This window comes from Loxodonta africana, chromosome 22 (assembly GCF_030014295.1).
Source record: "Loxodonta africana isolate mLoxAfr1 chromosome 22, mLoxAfr1.hap2, whole genome shotgun sequence".
In the NCBI taxonomy this organism is placed as follows: Eukaryota; Metazoa; Chordata; class Mammalia; order Proboscidea; family Elephantidae; genus Loxodonta; species Loxodonta africana.
Genome location: NC_087363.1, coordinates 40,800,526 through 40,821,386, shown reverse-complemented (window position 1 = coordinate 40,821,386; position 20,861 = coordinate 40,800,526). Strand labels below are relative to the sequence as shown.

At 41.6% G+C, this 20,861-nt stretch overlaps 1 protein-coding gene across 18 annotated transcripts in view; it reads left to right on the top strand.

Annotated features, from left to right (window-relative positions):
• ATG7 (autophagy related 7) overlaps nucleotides 1-20,861 on the top strand; it is a 299,990-nt gene that overhangs the window by 17,932 nt on the left and 261,197 nt on the right. For 15 of the 18 annotated variants that reach the window (XR_002785715.2, XM_023547914.2, XM_023547908.2 and 12 more), the window contains exons 2-3: nucleotides 11,227-11,399; nucleotides 11,895-11,949. The exons of 1 other annotated variant lie outside the window; for it this stretch is intronic. Coding sequence is in view for 16 of the 17 variants with exons in the window: in XM_023547914.2 (XP_023403682.1) it covers nucleotides 11,240-11,399; nucleotides 11,895-11,949 (215 nt within the window). In the remaining variant the exon portion in view is untranslated. Of the gene's footprint in view, nucleotides 1-1,452; nucleotides 1,577-11,226; nucleotides 11,400-11,894; nucleotides 11,950-20,861 lie in introns of all 18 variants that reach the window. 2 more of the 18 variants (XM_064274883.1, XM_064274884.1) reach the window with 2 other exon arrangements.

Here is a 20,861-nt window from a genome sequence, read left to right as displayed (position 1 = left end):
AGTAAGTTGTGGATGACTCATGTCTGTAGGGCCCTAATGACCCAGCACGTGAAGGATTTTAGGTGAGATCCATTTATGCCATTTTTTTTTGTCTGGTGCTGTGCTGATTTCCTCCACATCGGATCATTACTCTGGCGTAGGCCTTTTTTCTTTTGATTCTGTTGGACAGAAGGTTAGTGTGCTTATGTGTTTCAAATGATAAGTTATTTTTTAGCATATTGGGACTGATGGGGTATATAAAGGTTCTAAAAAGGAGTTCTTCCTTCAAGGCTGTTTCATATAGTGGCTGTGAAGCCAGCAGACCTGGGTTATAATCTCAGCTCTGTCACTCCCCAGTGTGTGACTTTGGGCAAGTTAGTTAACCTCTCAGGGTCTCAATTTTCTCTTCTGTAAAGTGGGCATAAGATAACCACCTTAGGTTGTCATGACAATTATATGTAGAATGTGTAGTATAGTACTTGGCACACAATAACCATTCAGTAAGAACAGTTGCTGCTGCTACTGCCACTACTACCATTGTGTCGTTTTGCTCAGTCCTGTGTCATCCTCATGATGGCCAGTATGTTTGAGTCCATTGTTGTGGCTACTGTGCCAGTCCATCTCACCAAGTGTCTCCCTCACTCTTGCTGGTCCTCTCTGCTTCACCAAACATGATATACTTCTCCAGCAGTGGATTCCTCCTGATGACCTGCCCAAAACAAGCGAGTCAGACAGTGTTCTGTTGTGATCCATAAGGTTTGCCTTGGCTAATTTTTAGAAGGTTGTCCCTGGGTTATACAAATGGTTAAGCGCTCAACTAGTAGCTGAAAGGTTGGTGGTTTGAGCCCAACCATAGGCGCCTTGGAAGACAGGCCTCGTGATCTGCTTCCGAAAGGTCATCGCCTTGAAAACCCTGTGGAACCATTCTACTCTGCATCCGTGGGATCACCATGAGTTGGAGTCGACTCAACGACCACTAACAACAGTTTTTGGAAGTAGATTGCCAGGGCTTCCTTCCTAGCCTGTTTTAATCTAGAAACTCTGCTGAAATCTCTCCATCATGGGTGACCCTGCAATACTGGTGGCGTAGTTTCCAGCATCACAGAAACATACAAGCCATCGCAGTGTGACAAACTGACAGATGGGTGGTGATCTACTACTACTACTATTGCTACTACTACTGCTGCTGCTATTTTAAACAGCTCTAAAAAATTGTGCTTATGAAAAAAGTAAGTACAATTCGTGGTGGTAAAGTACTCTACTGGAAATTTTCATTTGTCACCGTGGAGAAAGGAACTATTAACTCCCACTGAGTGTGGGTGTTAACGAGAGCTTCATAAAAGACCTTAAGAAATGAGACAGAATTTTCCCATTAGAAAGGAGGAGAGGCTTCCTAGGAGCATGAGCAAAGGCAGAAGGTGAGGAAACTGGCAGGCAAAGTATCAGTAAGGTTTTGTTTGTTTGTATGAACAGGGAGCCACCTATGCGGATCTGTGTAGGGAAAGGGCTCTGGTGGCAGTGTGCCATCTTGTCTGGAGAAGGCAGGGACTGAAGGCAGTGACTGGTGAACTTGCTGCTTCAGGAGCTGAGGAGTGAGGTGAGGATGGGTCTGATACGTGGCAGTGGGAGTGGAGAGGGAGACCCGGCTTGGGCAGGAAGCTGGAAGCTGCGTGAGGAGTGCAGGCTTCGGATTAACACTGGAGCTGAAGTCCTCATTCCCCACGTTTCCAACTGCATAGCCTTATGGGAATTTCTCACCTCTCTGAACCTCAGTTTCTTCCTTTATAAAATTGAAACCATCATGACTAAGGGCTGTTGGGAGAATTAAATTCAAGTGAACACCTCCACTGTGGGCAGGGGGTGGATGGTCCTGGTCAATACTCAGTGACTGACCTTCGTCTCATTCCAGAGGACTGCTTACAGTTGAGCCTCCAGGAGTCAGTGATTTATTGGATGTGAGAGAGAAAAATCGAAGCTGACTTTGAGGTTTCTACCTTGGATGTATGGTGATACTATTAAGTAAACTAGGAAATGCAGGAAAAGGGTAGAATTTTGGACAAAGATACTTCCAGTTTTGAATTTGTTGAATTCTAGATGACTGTGAGAAATCTGAGTCCCAGCTTTACAAGGCAATTAGATATCTGTTTGGAGGTTAGGGGTAGAAATAGAGTCCTGAGATTCATTGGCGTATAGGTAGAAATTGACAAAAGGAATGATTTTGCTTTGGGGAAAACTCACAGAAAAAAAAAAAAAAAGCGATTGCCATTGAGTCAATTGCAACTCATAGCATCCCTACTGGACAGAGTACACCTGCCCCATAGGGTTTCTAAGGCTATAATCTTTACCGAAGCAGACTGCCACATCTTTCTCCCTTGGAGCACCTACTGGGTTCAAACTCGAGCCACAGTGTACAAAGGGGCCATTGAAAATATGAGAGACCTGAAAAACAAAGATGAAAATTATGAGAACACAAATCTGTAAAAATCCTTCCAAATAATTAAAGGCCAAAAAATAATTAATATGGGACAAGGGTGCGTTTATATGTTCGATGTGATACAGAGGTGGGGCCTCCAAAAATGAGAGTACCAATGCCCTGTAAGATACCCAGATACACAGACCTTGAATCGGAATTATCTGAGGCCATAGTCATACAAGCTGACTCCTGGCCACGCTCGCAACCCCTTCTCCCCAACAACACAAACAGCCTTAGCGCCCGGGAATCCTTCTTTCTTAGAAGCCCTCCAGGCGTTTGAAGTTGAGAAGCCCTTGGTCAGGCAGTAGAGATGGAGAGAAGGAAAGTGATTTCATAAGAGTTTTAAGAACAGTTGTGCACTGTCCTTTGTGATCCACTAAGCTTATTGATTATATTGAACAAAATATAATTCTTATCTCTCTTTTGCTGTTTGTTTTTCTGAGTTTGTTAAGCCCCCATTGTGACTTTTTCATTAATGCGTAACTGGATTTCTTTTACCAAAGCACATTTTTAAATGTGGAGAGCATATTAAGCCTGTTGAAAAGCAGCTGCCCATTAGGAATAAAGTGGCAAACTACCCTTCTCCCCTGGAACTTACCTGGGGACACAGTCAGTTACTCCCCAGTCCTGATCCTGCCCTGAGAGCCTGCTCTCTTTTTAGCAATTAAAAAATCAAACTGCACTATAGAAAGCCACCACTGAGCGCCTTTTAAAAATGAAAATTCAATGGCATTGAGCAGCCCTCGCTCTCTCTCACTTCTAGTGTCCTTTGCCACCCATCATCATCTCTCTCCTCAAACTGTGTTGCTTGTCCTGGTGCACCAACTGCTTTGTGGTTTTGTTTTTTGTTTTGCTTATGGTTTTTTTTTTTTACCTTTTTATTGTGGTAAAATGTATATAACATAAAATTTGCCATTTTAGCTGCTTTTAAGTGTACAATTCAGTGACAATTACATTCGCAATGTTGTGCAACTGTTAACCACTATTTCTAAAACTTTTCATCACCCCAGAGAGAAACTGAGTACTTATTCCCTCCTCCCCTCAACCCCTTCCTTTGTGTTTTGTTTCTTTGTTTTATGCTTTCTATTTTTTCTTCTGGAGGCCTGGTGGTGCGGTGGTTAACAGCTTGGCTGCTAACCAAAAGGTCAGCAGTTCGAATCCACCAGCTACTCCTTGGAAGCCCTATGGGGCAGCTGTATTCCTGTAGGATCACTGTAGGGTCACTGTGAGTTGGAATTGACTCAATGGCAACAGGTTTGGTTTGGTTTTATTTCTTTGTCTTGTGGGACGTTCTAGGGTTTTGTTAGGCTGTGGCCTTTATTTCTCTGGATAACTTCTGAGAACTGATCATTTTCACTTGGCTTAACCATTATCTGTATGTAACCCAGCCAAACCAAACCCATTGCCATTGCGTCAATTCTGACTCATAGTGACCCTATAGGACGGAGTAGAACTGCCCCATAGGGTTTCCAAGAAGCAGCTGGTAAATTTGAACTGCCCACCTTTTGGTTAGCAGCCTAGCTCTTAACCACTGTGCCACCAGGGCTCCTATCTCTCTGTAAATGCCCCCCTAAATCTCTAAGTCCATCTTTTTGGGCCGTCCGTAGTTTCCTGTTGATCTGCTTTACTTTGTCCCCAGCTGTTGCTGTCTTTACTTTGTTGTATTATCCTTCCAAAGCTGGCTCTGCCTCTCACATGTCCTTTTCTTGGGGATGCTACCATTTTCATAGCGAATGCATAGCTTGATACCTCAGGGACTTTTTCCTTTTTTCATTGCATGAATGTACCAATACACCAAGTCTGGTCACCTTTTCTCTTAAAACGTCTCTGGAGTGTGCACCAGTGTTCATCACAGCACTATTCACAACAGCCAAAAGGTGGAAACAACCCAAATACCCATCAACAGATGAATGGATAAACAAAATGTGGTACATACATACAATGGAATATTACTCAGCCGTAAAGAGAAATGAAGTACTGATGCATGCTACAACATGGATGAACCTTGAAAACATCATGCTGAGTAAATTAAGTCAGTCACAAAAGAACAAATATATGATCCCACTTATATGAAATTTTTAGAATAGGCAAGTGTATATAAACCAAAAAGCCATACCCATTGCCATGGAGTTGATTCCAACTTAAAGCGACCCTATAAGACAGAGTAGAACTGCCTCATAGGGTTTCCAAGGAGCAGCTGGTATATTCTAACTGCTGACCTTTTGGTTAATAGCCAAGCTTTTAACCACTGTGCCACCAGGGCTAAGTGTGTATAGGCCTAAGTTTATTAGTGATTACCAGGGGCAGGTGGGAGAGGGAAAGGACTCATTGCTTAAGGGACACTGAACTTCTGTTAAGTTGTTGTTGTTGTTAGGTGCTGTGGAGTCACTTCCAACATGTAGCGATCCTGTGTACAGCAGAATGAAACACTGCCTGGTCCCGCACTATCTTCGTAATTGTAGTTATGCTTGAGCCCATTGTTGCAGTCACTATCAATCCATCACGTTGAGGATCTTCCTCTTTTTCACTGATCCTCTTTATAACACATCCGGAGTACATGAGACAAAGTCTAGCCATCTTTGCTTCCAAGAAGCATTCTGGCTGTATTTCTTCCAAGGTGGACTTGTTCGTTCTTTTGGCAGTCAATGGTATATTCAGTATTCTTTGCCAATATCGTAATTCATAGGTGTCAATTCTGTTAAAGGTGATGGAAAAAATTGGCAACGCATGCTGATGCTGGCTGGACAACGTGATGAACACAATGTCACCCAAGTGTACACGTGAAGGCTGTTGAAAGGGCAGCTGTTTTGTTACGTATTTATTTACTGCAATAAAAACAAACCAACAAAAGTCTCTAATGATGGCCTCTTCTTTTCCAGTCTTATTTCCTCTGCTCTAATACAAGTCTTCATAAATGCTTAGACTTTTTTTTTTTTAATTGAAATATTTTGTGTTTTCAGTGAAAGTTTACACAGCAAATTAGTTTCCCATCTAACAGTTTCTACACAATTTTTTCATTGGCATTGGTTACTTTTTTCACGGTATGTCAGCTTTCTCATTTAATTCTGCTCTGGTTGTTCCTTTTCCAGTCCTCTAGTTTCCCTGCTCCCTTGCATTCTTGTCTTTGCTTTTGAGTAAATGTTGACTGTTTGGTCTGATATAGAAGATTTTTTAAAGGAGCACAGTACTCACAGATGATGTTGTTTATCTTATGAGCCAGTCTGTTATTTATCTAAAAGATGACCTTATGGAATAGATTTATTCAAGGTTGAAAGAGCGTCTCAGGGTAGTAGTCTGAGGGAGGCCTCTAGTCTCAAACAGTCCAATAAGTCTGGACTGTTTAAGAATTTGAGTTGTTTTCCACGTTTTGCTCCCATTCTGTCAGGATACACCTGCTGTGTTCCTGATCAGAAAAGTCAGTAGTGGTAGCCAGACACTGTCTAGTTCTCCTGGTCTCAGGTAGATGTGCTCATAGTTCATGTAGAATATTAGTCCCGTAGACTAGTTTTTTCTCTGAGGCTTTGGTTTCCTTCCTTCTCTTTTACTCCAAATGTGTAGAGACCAATTGTTGTATCTTAAATGGCTGCTCGCAAGCTTTGAAGACCCCAGCTGCTGCTCACCAAGCTAGGATGTAAAACATAGACTTTATGAACTATATTATGCCGATTGGCTGAGTTGCTCCTCAAGACTATGGTCCTGTAAATATGGCAGCATGGCATCAGACCTGCTCTGACTTCAGGGAGTGAAAGGAGAGTCATTGTAAACATCAGCCAAAGGCTGATTTCTATGAGGTGGAGGTCACATATACCCTCACTCTCCAAACTTTTTACCAATTCTGACACCAGCCATCCCTCTCATGGCACTCTTTACTTCTCTGCTGGGTTTGATAATTCATTGCAATGGCCACACAGAACTTACAGACCATACTTAATGTTATGGGGTTTATTAGGGAAGTAACAGGTTACAATTCAGGATCAGGATCAACTTGGAAGTAAAAGGAACAATTTAGGATACACTTCTATCAGTACCGCTTCTTCTTGACTGCTGCTGCTGGCACGCCTCTCCCTTGGCCTTCAGCCTGGCCTTTACCCTGCTTAAGCAAATGTTATAAAGCTCTTTAGCTCCACCGATAAGTACCCAGAGGCACTTCACTCTGCCAGGAAGCTTCCTGCCCGAAGGCGCTCAGCTGTCTTGCTCTGTGAGCCTAGCGCCACCAACAAATGCCAGAAGGCACTGAGCTGTCTCGCCCCGTGAGTTGGCACGCACACTCAGTGGGCCAGGAAGTCCACTGCACCGTCTTGCACTGGTCTTCTGGTTCTACTGCTATCGTTTCTCTACCGCTGGACTGTGCCGTGCTTGCTGCTGCTTCTCACCATTTGTGGTATATAGCTGTGTCTCCTGGGTCTAGGAGGTTCTCAGCACAGAGATCCTGGGTCCAAATGTTGTACTCCACTCCTGGTTCTTCTTGTTGATGGTAGTGATGTCCCCCTTCTTGCTGTCTGTGTTTCATTCTTTTTTAAACCTAGCAGGATGGCAAAACTGACCAATCCCCTACAAGGGTTCCATGTACCTTATTTGCATTATTAGCAGGTTGTCCAATCCCCTTGGTGGGCCACAAACACCCTATTTGCATAGTCCCACCCAGTCATTTTGTGGGAGTCACAAGACCATGGCTGAAAGCGCCATATTAAGTAATTCACTGCACCGCAGGTCCTTAGCCTTCAGACCCTGTAAACCAATCCCATGAGGTGTTTGGTTAAGTCTAAGAAGTATCTGTGTTTGTGCCCCCTATGTTCTTTATTGTATATGTAATTATATATGGATATATACACTAACACATACATACACCTGGATGTAGATACATCTGTATATGCCCACACACATACACACATATACACTTGTATGACATACATATGTACACATGTAACCACACTCCCATTTTTTAGTTGTTGTTGCACAGTTGTGTAGGTCATAGCATTTACCAAAAATGTCCTTTTTTCTTGTGTATTTATGCTGGTCATGCTGTACACATTTCACCCACATTTGGTGTTATATTTCCCATCACCAGATAACAAGTGTCTACTATCTAGAGAGTGATTTCCACTTCCCCCTTTCACATGTGTTTGCTGGCTGCTTGAATGTCCTTTTTGGTGAAGTATCTGTCCATGTCCCTTGCCCATTTTTTAATTGGGTTGTTTGTCTTTTTATTGTTGAGTTGTTGAAGTTTTCTATATATTTTAGAGATTAAACCCTTATCAGATATGTTATTCCCAAAGATTTTTTTTCTCCAGTCTGTAGGTAGTCTTCTTACTCTTTTTATGTGCATGTTTAATTTTTATCAGATCCCAGTTATTTAGTTTGACTTCTGCTGTTTGTGTATTAATATTTGTGTTTGATAGTTTATTTTTTTAAGAAATTAAGGTTCCATAGTTTTGTCCCTATGTTTTCCTCCAAGAACTTTATAGTTTTAGCTTTAACATTTAGGTCTTTGATCCATTTTGAGTTAGTTTTTGTGTATGGTGTGAGGTATGGGTTCCTTTTCATTTTTCTGCATGTGGATATTCAGTCTTGCTAGCACCATTTGTTGAAGAGACTGTTTCTTCCCCCATTGAATGGACTTTGACACCTTGCTGAAAATCAGCTGCGCATATATGGATGGATTTATTTCTGAGTTCTTGATTCTATTCCACTGCTCTTTGTGTCTTTTGGAGCCCTGGTGGCATAGTGGTTAAGAACTTGGCTGTAACCAAAAATGTCAGCAGTTCAAATCTACCAGTCGCTCCTTGGAAACTCTATGGAGCAGTTCTACTCTGTCCTGTAGGGTCACTATGAGTCGGAATTGACTCGACGGCAACAGGTTTGGTTTTTTTGGTTTATGCGTCTATCATTGAACCAGTACCAGGCAGTTTTGATTACTGTGGTTGCATAATATGTTTTGATATTGGGGAGTGGGAAGCCTCCTACTTTGTTCTTCAGTAATGCTTTGACTATTCAGAGCCTCTTTCCTTTCCATATAAAGTTGGCAATTAGTTTTTCCATTTCAGTAAAAATGTTATTGAGATTTGGATCAGAATTGTATCTATAGATTGCTTTGGGTAGTATTGATATTTTCACAATATCAAGTCTTTGAATCCATAAACATGGAAAGTCTTTCCATTTATGTAGGTCATTTTTAGTCTCTTATACTAGTGTTTTATAGTTTTCATTGTATAAGTCTTTTACATTCTTGGTTATGTTTAATCCTAGGTGTTTTATCATTTTGGGGACTATTGTAAATGGTATTGTTTTCTTGATTTCCTTTTTGTAATTCTCCCCTTTAGTGTAAAGGAGCCTAACTGATTTTTGTATGTTGATATTGTAACCTGCAATGTTTCTGAATTCTTCTGTTGGATCCAGAAGCTTCCTTGTGGATTCTTTTGAATTTCTTATGTATAGGATCATGTCATCTGCGTATAGAGATAGTTTTACTTCTTCCTTTCTGATTTGGATACCCTTTATTTCTTTCTCTCTCTTGCCTTATTGCTCTGGCTAAGACTTCCAGTACAATATTGGATAAGAGTGGGTACAATGGGCATCCTTATCTCTTTCCCATTTTCAAGGGGAAGAGCCTCAGCCTTTCTCATGAGAATAATGTTGGCAGTTGGTTTTGCGTATATGCCTTTAATTATGTTGAGGAATTTCCCTTCTACTTTTATTTTGCTGAGAGTTTTAATCAAGAGAGAGCGTTGAATTTTGTCAGATGCCTTTTCTGCATCAATTGAGATGATCATGTGATTCTTTTCCTTTGTTTTATTTATGTGGTGAATTACATCGATTGATTTTCTAATGTTGAACCACCCTTGCACTCCTGGTATGAATCCCACTTGATCATGATGTATGATTTTCTTAATATGTGGTTGAATTGTGTTTGCTGAAATTTTGTCGAGAATCCTTACAGCTATATTCATGAGGGAATATAGCTCTCTGTCGCTCTCTGTCTCTTGCCTGGTGCATTTAATCCATTCACACTCCGTGATTATTGATAGGGGTAATTTTACTGCAGCCACTTTGTTTTACTTTTTAGTATGTTGTTAAAAGTTTCTTTACTTTCTGTGCTGAGTTCTTTTTGTATATAGATCTTCTTTTTCTTTCATTTATTATTGTTGATTTTTTTCTATATTGAATCTTTGTTTTTGTCTGTTTTGGTGAGTACATTTATTTTCTTTGTGGTTATCATGAGATTTACACTAAGCATCTTACAATTAAGACAGTCTGTTATGTCTTGAAATCACTTTAACTTCCTCATCATATGAATTCCTTAGATTCTTAATTGATCTTTCCTTTCTGCCTCCTTCCAAGCCATTTTGCCACTGGAGAATTAGATCATATTCCCTGTTCCAAACTGTCACTGGCTTCCCACTCCAGTGTTCTTCAGTGCACATGCTTTCTCCCCACTTAAATACGCTGCTTCATATGCATAGCTTTTGCAAGTCCAGGCCCTCTACTTAAGAACAGCAGTGTAAGACTCCCCCCGCTCTCACCACAGCTGTTCCTCTGGTGTTCCTCCTTCCCCCTGACCATCTACTCCTTCCTACCCGTCCTTTCATGTAACACAGTGCACATCTCTTCACAAAGTTCTCTCACTGCTTTGCTCCATGTTCCTCTCCTGCTTCTTGACTTTCATCACTTTTTGTGTAGAGCACTCATTTTGCATTTTATTGTATAGTTATTACCAGTCCAAATCGCCATATCTATAATTCTAAAATCCAACAAGTTTGGAAAACTGAAAGCTTTTTTATAACTTTGGCATAAACTTCACACAAAACTTCTCTGAATGGATATGAAACTGTCTTTTTAAAATTTATCTCATTTAGTGTGACTAAATTTAATATTTCACTGCAGAAATATTAATGTGTTAATGGGGTAATTGGACAGAATGGAAAGTGAAAGAATCTCATCAGTTTGTAGTTTTTTTTTGGAACTGCCAAGTTCTTCTGCTTCTCAAACTAGGACATGTATGCTGGGGATATGGAAGTTACAGAGTACACGTGGCATGATTGCCTGCAGGGGCACAATTAGGTTGATTTAAGGGGGAAATTAAATACTCAACATTGTGAAGTTAAGTGAAAAATTTTCACGCACTTGTAATATAAAATATGAGATTTCACAGAAATTTGGGCACTGTGGGTGTGGGGGAAACGTACTCATTATCCGCCTCAGCCAGGGAGGCCAAAGCACACTCTCCCACAGAAGCCCAACAGATGTGGATTTTCACATTTCTAACTGACCAAACCTGTTGTCGAATTGATTGTGACTCATAGTGACCCTATAGGACAGCGTAGAACTGCTCCATAGGGTTTCCAGGGAGCAGCTGTTGGATTTGAACTGCTGACCTTTGGGTTAGCAGCCAAGCTCTTAACCACTGCACCACCAGGGCTCCTTCTAAATGAGGGATGTTTGATACTGTCCTTGTAGAGTTATCTGTATCTACACAGGATGACAAAAACTGCTGGGACTGGGACTGTATTGGAGAAAGAATAACACTCGTGCATCAGTCAGGCTGATTCTAACTAGAAGGGAAGAATGGAACGGGATAGTTAGAAACATCAGTTTTGTCTTGAGGAGGCTAAACGTGGATACCACAGGCAGATTACTCAGGGTGGTTTCAAAAGTTGTGTCCTAAGGCAGCCTGCATCCCTCTCATTACTTGTTTGTTTGCAGCCTTATTCCGAATGTCCTCCCTCATCAGTTTTTGTGTGGGTATGCTATTTTGTTGTGTTCTGTTTTGTTTTTAGTAGGCAACAAATAATGGCAGCAGCTACGGGGGATCCGGGACTCTCCAAATTGCAGTTTGCCCCCTTTAGCAGTGCCTTGGATGTTGGATTCTGGCATGAGTTGACCCAGAGGAAGCTGAATGAGTATCGGCTGGATGAAGCCCCCAAGGACATTAAGGGCTATTACTACAATGGTAGGCAGTAGTGAACTCTATCTCCCTTTGTCTGCTGTTACCCCCCTGCCCCAGTGTAATGTCCACTTTCCTTTAGAATGGGACTCCCTTGCCTTTTGTAATAAATGCTTTTCACGGCTTTCTCTTTTGCTTCCTGACTTTTGACCCAAGTTCACTTTCATTTTTTTTCCCCAGCTGTGGGGAAAGTCACTAATCTAAATAATTGATACCGATCACTCAGTATCACGGGCAGAGGAGATTGCAAGTATTTTTTCCAATGAATCGTTATTATATTCTTAGAAAATTCCACATATTCACAAGAGCTCTGTCACATTCTGCCAAGCCCCTGTGTATCTGGGATAATCAGGAATTGGGTGGGCCGCTTTGGACTCTACAAAGAGGACATTATTCTCAAGCACTTTTGTTATCAATGCTGCTATTCCTGACTCCCGGAGACTGTTGCCCTGAGATGCTCTTTAAACCTTGAACTGAAACTGTTATGATGCTTCTGTCCAGGTGATTCTGCTGGGCTGCCAGCTCGCTTAACATTGGAGTACAGAGCATTTGACATGTGAGTATTTATTTGCTCAGAATCTCAAGTAAAGAATACTGTTTGCTTTTGGCAAGGGCTGAGCGTTCCCAACTCCCTCATATGTGGACCACAGTGGAGAGTAGAGAGGCTCCGCCTGGACCAAGACCAACGCCTCGTGATTCTCTCGTCCCTTCCATAGCACAGAGACAAGTACTAGGTGCTTGAGGATACCTGATTTTTTTTTTTTTTTTCCAGCAGATATTTATCAGAGCCTAATAGGTGCCAGGTGGTTCTGGGTGGTGCAAGTGGTTATTGTGCTCGGCTGCTAACCAAAATCTTGGAGGCTCAAGTCCACCCAGAGGCACCTCAGAAGAAAGACCTGGTGATCTACTTCTGCAAAATCAATGATTGAAAACCCTGTGGAGAACAGTTCTGCTCTGACCCACGTGGGGTCGCCATGAGTCGGAATTGACTCAGTGGTAACTGGTTTTTATTAGGTGCTAAGAACCCTCTGGAAGCCCTGGTGGCATAGCGGTTAAGAGCTACGGCTGCTAACCAAAAGGTTGGCAGTGTGAATCCACCAGGTGCCCCTTGGAATCTCTATGGGGCAGCTCTACTATGCCCTACAGGGTTGCTATGAGTCAGAATCGACTCGACGGCAACAGGTTGGGTTTGTTTTTGGTAAGTACCATCTAGGTGGATTGAGACTTAGATCACATCTTTCCCAATTTTGGCTATAATTGGTATTTGATGATCTTTCGTTGGTACCTCATGAGCAGCCACCTCCATCTGTCAGTGGAGGCTTGGGTGTTGCTATGATGCTAAACAGGTTTCAGTAGAGCTTCCAGACTCAGATGGTCTAGGAAGAAAGGCCTGGTGATCTATTTCCAAAAATCAGCCAATGAAAACCCTACAGATCACAGTGGTCCGAACTGTAACCGATGATAGAGATGGTGCAGGACCGGGCAGTGTTTCATTCCATTGTGCATGGGGTTGCCATGAGCCAGGGGCCAACTTGATGGCCGCTAACAATAACAACTTACTCCTTCAGTGCTACTTCTGTGTACAAGCCACTGTGCAAGGCAATGTGAGGTTACACAAAGAAATATGACAGATATGCCCTTGAAAAGGAGCTCTGGCAGGGCAATGATTAAGTGCTCGGCTGCTAACCCAAAGGCTGGCATTCCAACCCACCAGCAGCTCCACAGGAGAAAGACCTGGCGATCTGCTCCTGTGAAGGTTACAGCCAAGGATACCTTGTGGGGCAGTTCTGCTGTGTTGTATGGTGTTTCTATGAGTCGTATTTAACTTGGCGACACACAACATAACAACAACAACGTGCCCTTGAAGAATTTTTTTGCCTGGTTTGGGGCTGTTACTGGAGAGGAGAGAGACATTTATTGAGCAATTATTGAACTAGGCACTTTAATATACATAATCCTTTCAGACCTGTCAGGTGTGATTTTTCTCCATGTTTCACATGAGGAGACTGAGAATCAGAAAGGTAAAGTGGTTTGCACAAGGTCACACCTGGCTAAATTTAGGAAGCACAGGTGAGAGAAAAAACATATTTCTGAGTAGCTAGGGGAATTTTGTTATCTTTTTTCAAAATAGGGAAATCAGGAGGGAGCTACAATTTTCAGGGGAGATAAGTTTCATTTAGAAAACGTTGACTTAGAGATGACATTGTCCAATAGAAATGTCCAGGAGGCAATGGAGTCAAGTAGGAGGGTCAGACTAGACCTGGGAGTCATCCATGTAGAGGAGACCATGAGGCTGTAAGAGGAAAAGATAATACAGTGTGGGAACAAAAGCCCACCTCATTATGGAGGGGAAAGAGGACACAGAACCAGCAAAGGAGACAGAATTTATCAGAGAAGAGAAATGTTTTCAGGAACCAAAGATATGGTCAACCTTGTCAAAAGCAAAGAGGTCATAGTTCAATGTCAGGGTCATGGGAATTTTTGATGAGGTCATTTGTGGTCTTTGAGAATTCAGTTTCCACAGAAGGGTATAGAGCAGAGACGATATTGCGAAGCTTTAAGATAACTGAGGGTTGAGGAATTAAAGGCTACAGTGAGGTCCATTTTTTTCTGCTTTCTAGTTTAGCAATGTCAAGATAAGGGGTTTGGGGAAGGTGAAGAGGTCCTTGTTTAAGAAACACCTGGCTTTTGAAACTGGCAGAAGTCAAATTAGAGTATTTCAAATAAAGTACCCCCGGATTTTTTTTTCTCAATCTCTCTCCAAAAGTCAGTACATTTTTCTCCTTTTTTAATCAGACATCAAAATTTAATAGCTTAATATAAGTCCAAAAGGATGTTAGCCTTTATATCTTCTAGAAGTGTCTTAGTTATCTAGTGCTGCTATAACAGATACCACAAGTGGATGGCTTTAACAAAGAGAAATTAATTTTCTCACAATTTAGTAGGCTAGAAGTCTGAATTCAGGGCACCAGTTCCCAGGAAAGCCTTTCTCTCTCTGTTGGCTCTGGGGGAAGGTTCTTGTCATCAATCTTTTCCTGGATCTAGGAGATTCTCAGCCCAGGGATCCCAGATCCAAAGGACACACATGCTCCTGGCTGTCCTGTCTTGGTGTTAGGAGTTCCCTCTTGTCTCTGCTCCGTTCTCTTATATCTTAAGAGAGATTAACTCAGCCTACAACCTAATCTTGTTGATTGAGCCCTGCCTTATTAACATAACTGCCTCTAATCCTGCCTCATTGACATCACGGAAGTTAGAATTTACAACACATAGGATAATCACATTAGATCACCAAATGGTGTACAACCACACAATACTGGGAATCATGACCTAACCAAGTTGACACACATTTTGAGGAGACATGATTCAACCCATAACAAGAAGTATGTGTTGTTTCTTTTTCTCTTTGGAGCTTTCTTGCTCCATCATAAATTCCTTGTGATAGTTTGTCAAAACAAATTAAATCCTAGTAGTCTCTCTCCTGGAGTCCCTGGGTAGTGCAATCAGTTAACATGGTCACTGCTAACTGAAACGTTGATGGTTCGAGTCTACCCAGATGCACTCGGAAGAAAGTTCTGGCAGCCTACTTACAAAAAATCAGCCATAAAAACCCTAAGGAACCAGACTTACTGAACCAGTTGGACTGGAGGACTCCCCAAGACTATTGCCCTGAGATACTCTTTGATCCTTGAAGAAACTAACCACCATGGTCACTTTCTAGCTAAATAACAGAATGGCTCACAAAATAAAGAATATCACCTGCAAGTGCTGTGCTCCTTTAAAAAATCATCGCTATGAGACTAAACGATGAACAGTTACTTTAGAACAAAGATGGGAAGGTAAGGGGGCAGGGAAAATAGATTAATGGAAATGGAACAACCAGAACAGAAATAATGAGAACGTTCATGCATTGCGAAGGTTGTAACCAACGTCGCTGAACAATTTGCTTAGAAATTGTTGAATTGGAGCCTAATCTGTTGTGTAAATCTTCACCAAAAACACACGGTAGTATTTAAAAAAAAAAAAAAAAAGAACCCTAAGGAACACTGTTCTGCTTTGCAACACGTGGGATTACCATGAATCAGAGTTGACTCAACGGCGACTGGTTTTGTTTTTTTGTTAATCTGTCTTCCTCTTCTGGCAAAGACTAATTTACTTTTGGACCAATTAAGTGATGATGAGAAACATAATGAAAATGTGCGAGCATTAGATCATCTGAAGATGGCGAAGCGGGAATATCAGCAGTGTGTTCTGGATGTAATCTGGAGGGTTCGGTATTCACCTCAGACTAGGCTGACTCTAACCTTTATGCTAAATACTAGAGTGAAGGTTTTAAAAAATATTTTAGTAATTTCATTCTTTGGAACAGTTAATTATAGGAAAAAAAAAGAAACAGCTCACGGAAGTTAGATATGATCTTATTACAAAATCTAGGCATCTTAAACTTCAGTAATCCAGACATTTTTACTGAAGGAGATAAAATCTGTGATCCCACAACTCTGACTTGCATACAAATTGCTCGATTTTACTCAGCATGTTTTTTTATGTGACTGTTGAATACCTACACTGTACCCAGCACTCTGGTAGGCACTAGGGGATATGAGCAAGAATAAGACATGGTCCCAAGTGTTGTGAAAATAGCCCTGGTTTCAAGTTTGAAGACTGGAATTCACAGCAAACTAACTGTGTTACCTCAAATAAATCCTTTTAGTTTTTTTCAGCTTCAGTTTCCTCATCTGTGAAATATGTTCTAGGCGTCTAATGTCCCTTCCAGCTTTAAAAGTTGGAGACTTTTTTTTTTTATTGTACTTTAGATGAAGGTTTACAGAACAAACTAGCTTCTCATTAAACAGTTAGTACACATATTGTTTTATGACAGCCTATGACATGTCAACATTCTCCCTTCTGAACCTTGGTTTCCCTATTACCAGCTTTCCTGTACCCTCCTGGCTTCTAGTCCTTTTCCCAGGTTTGGGGTACCCCTTTAGTCTCGTTTTGTTTTATAGGTCTGTTTAATCTTTAGCTGAAGGGTGAACCTCAGGAGTGGCCTCGGTACAAAGGTGAAACGGTGTTGGGGGGCCATACTCTCAGAGTTTCTCCAGTCTCTGTCAGGCCAGCAAGTCTAGTCTTTTTTTTGAGTTAGAGTTTTGTTTTACATTTTTCTCCAGCTCTGTCCAAGACCCTCTATTGTGATCCCTGTCAGAGCAGTCAGTGGTGGTAGCCAGGCACCATCTAGTTGTACTGGACTCAGTCTGGTGGAGGCTGTGGTAGATGTGGTCCATTAGTCCTTTGGACTAATCTTTCCCTTGTATCTTTAGTTTTCTTCATTCTCTCTTGCTCCCAAAGCGGTGAGACCAGTGGAGTATGCTAGATGGCTGCTCACAGGCTTTTAAGATCACAGATGCTATTCACCAAAGTAGAATGTGGAACATTTTCTTTATAAGCTATATTATGTCAGTTGAGCTAGATGTTCCTCGTGACCATGTTCCCCACAGCCCTCAGCCCAGCAATTCGATCCCCCAGGGAATTTGGATATTTCTACGGAGCTTCCATGACCTTGCCTTGTACAGGTTGTGCTGGCTTCCCCAGTATTGTATATGGACTTACCCTTGACCAAAGTTACCACTTATCTATTGTCTGTTAAGTGTTTTTCCATCCCAACCCCTCCCCTCCCTCAGAACCATCAAAGATTGTTTCTTTTTGTGTGTAAACCTTTTCATGAATTTTTACAGTAGTGGTCTCATACAATATTTGACCTTTTGTAATTGACTTGTTTCACTCAGCATAATGCCTTCCAGATACATCCATGTTATGAGATGCTTCACAGATTCATCCTTGTCCTTTATCGTTGCGTAATACTCCGTTGTGTCTATGTACCACAGTTTATCCATTTTTCTGTTGATGGTCGTCTAGGTTGTTTCCATCTTTTTGCTGTTGTGAACAATGCTGCAAGGAACCTGGGTGTGCATATGTCTATTCGTGTGACAACTCTTCTTTAGGATATATTCCTAGGAGTAAGACTGCTGGATCATATGGTATTTCTATTTCTAGCTTTCTAAGGAAGCACCATATCATTTTCCAGAATGGTTGTATCATTTTGCATTCCCACCAGCAGTGCATAAGAATTCTGATTTCCCGGAGCCTCTCCAACATTTGTAATTTCCTGTTTTTTTGATTCGTGCCAGTAATGCTGGGGTAAGATGGTATGTCATTGAGGTTTTGATTTTCATTTCCCTAATGGCTGGAGGTCGTGAGCATTTCCTCATGTGTCTGTTGGCCACTTAAATGTCTTCTTTGGTGAAGTATCGAAAGTCGGAGACTTTTTGAGTCCCTCTTTCTTAGGGTTATTGTTGTCTTAGTCATCTAGTGTTGCTGTGACAGAAATACCCCAAGTGGTTGGTTTTAACAAAGACAAATTAATTTTCTCACAGTCCAGGAGGCTACAAGTCCAAATTCAGGGCATTAGCTCCAGGGGAAGGCCTTCTGTCTCTGTTGGCCCTGGAGGAAGATCTTTGTCATCAGTCTTCCCCTGGTCTAGGAGCTTCTTGGTGCAGGGACCCCGGGTCCAAAGGATGCACTATTCTCCTGGCTCTTGTTTGTTAGTGGTATGAGGTCCCCATGTCTCTCTGCTTGCTTCTCAGCTTTATGTCTCAAAAAAGATTGGCTTAAGATACGATCTAATCTTGTAGATTGAGTCCTGCCTCATTAGCATAACTGCTACTAATCCCGTGTCATTAACATCATAGAGGTAGAATTTACAACACAAAGGAAAATCACATCAGATGACAAAATGGTGAAAAATCACACAGTACTGGGAATCATGGCCTAGCCAAGTTGAGAGGTATTTTTGGAGGACACAATTCTGTCCATGACATTTGGCAAGTTTAATAAAGAATACTGGAGGCTCTTCAGAAGGAACAAGTTCTTTATATCCAAACTACTTTCATTATTATTACTGTATCTTTAAAAAAAAAAAAAAATTTTTTTTTGCATGCCTGTGTGGTTAAGTGCTTGACTACTAACTAAAAAATCTGCGGTTCAAACCCACCCAGAGGTACCTTGGAATAAAGGCCTGGCAATCTGCTTCCAAAAGGTCACAGCCTTGAAAACCCTATGGAGCAGTTCTACTCTGCAAGCATGGGGCCACTGTGAATAGGAACTAGATGGCAACTGGTTTGGTTTTTCTTTTTATCTTTCTTTTTATTACTGTATATCTGCATGGATTTGTATGGAAAGTCCCTGTGAATCTATTCATAAAACATTCAATGCCTTCTCTCTGTGGATGTGTAGGTGTTATGAGTACAAAGACTTAGGAAACATGGGTCCCTGGAGGAGCTCCCTGTAGTGTGAGAGAGGGAGTTAGAAGGCAAATATTTGCATTACAGTGTGCTCTGTGCTGTAATAAACGTGGAGTGGTAATAGTTATTTCAGCAATACTTATTGATGGCTTTCTCTGTGTCTTGATAATAGAATGTGCTAGGAAGTGGGCAGACAGAGAGGAAGAAGATACAGCTGGAGAGCTAACAGTCCTAGTCTTCGTTTGTAGATGCCAGGAGTGTCTCAGCTTTGTATGTTGTTATTGCTGTGTGCCCTCAGGTCGATTCCAACTCATAGCGACCCTGCATGATAGAGTAGAACTACCCCATTGGTTTCCAAGACTGTATTTTTTTTTTTATTTTAATAATATTTCTATTTATTTATTTTAACATTTTATTGTACCTTAGGTGAAAGTTTACATAGCAAATTAATTTTCGTTTAGCAGTCGAGTGCTTAACCGTTGCACCACCAGCGTGGAACTTTAGTCATGACAAATGCTTCTCCTTTGAAACTTCATGTTGTCTTCAAGTAATTAAGTTATGTGAGTGCTGACATTCCTAGGAGCCCAGCCATCTTGGCAGGTATTTGAATTTTCCGGATGTAGTTTCCTTCCCTCTCAGAGCAGGGCTTTGGCATGGCATTCCCACACCTGGAGACATTTGGACATTTATGAAGGAGGTTGTCTTGTTGAACTAGTACCTTTCTGCTCTTGTGCTTGTATCCAGATTAGATCAGGTCAGAATGCAGCACCCCATCCTTCCTTCTGTTCCAGCATCCTGCTTCAGCAGTCTTTTCAGGAAGCCAGGTCTGGATGCAGAAGGTATGGTTTACCAGTTCTCTACTTCCTTCTTCTCTCTAGGCTTGATCTTGCCCCTTTGTGGTTTCTCTTCCTCTTCAAGGCTATCTTCGATATTCTCATCTCACCTGGATGACCAGTACCTTTTCATTGGAGGAGAGTGATGACAACCACCTGCCATTTGCTGACTCAGCAGCTCCCAAAGGAAGGCTGTGGCCTTTGAGAGTTAGTTCTCCCCAGGACTTGGCATTTGAACTTTATAGACAGAGCCATCATCTCCCATAGCACCCCTTCACACCTGTTCTGAGCTCAGAACTCTTCTCCCTGCAACCCGCTGTACCCAACTGTACACAGACTCTGAATGAAGAGACACTTGAGACACTGGGTTTTTAGTGCAATCAGGAAAAATGCACTCACTCTGCATTAGTTGTAAATGCCAACGATATTAGGCTACTAATGAAATGAATATTTTCATTTAGCAAATGAAAACCAAACCTCTGAAACACAAGTTAATCATTTCAGAGAAGAGATCAGATTTTTTCCACATCTGGATTTGTATTCAGAATGAACTCATCTTCTCCTCCCTTGACTTTGGTTACTCTGAAGACTGTGAGGCCTTCAGGGGTGGTGTAGAATGTAGTCCGTACAGCACGAGATAACTGACAGGTAGCCCAGGTGTAATACGTTTTGTATGTGTGACTCAGACAACCACCGGGGGTTTACTCAGCAGCAGCTCAGTGCAGAGCCCTGTTTGGGGTGGGCTACACTGTGGGAGAGACCAGAGAAGACTTGTTCCCTGCCCTCAAGGAGCTTACTGTCTTCCAGTTGGATGTATATGACTATTGTTTTTGAAAATGCTCTAAAATATTATGCTTGGTTTTATGTACCAAATACTACCAGAGAAGATGGTGAGATGGTTTCCTGGAAGGACCTTGAAGCCTGGGAGGGTTTGAGTAGGGGGTAGGCAGTACAGTACTTTGGAGTCAAATAGTTTTGCCTTTAGATTTTAGCCCTGGCTATTATGATGTGACCTTAGGGTAGCTACTTAAACCTTTCTGAGGCTTATATTCTCATCTTTAAATGGGGGAAAGAGCTGTTAGAATTAAATGAAAACCTTGCGCAGATCCTGGCACAGTAAAAAAAAAAAAAAAACAGTAGAAGCTCGATAAACAGTGTTTCTCTTTCAGTTGAAGGTCAGAAATTATAAAAAATAGGCAATGAACTTGATATTTGGGAGAAAGCAGAAGAATGGCGTACTGAGAGGTTATAATAAAGAGAATATATGGCCTTTTGTGGGGAACAGTGCTTAGGTGATGATATTCATCTGATTCCAAAGAAATGGACAATCTACTTGCCCA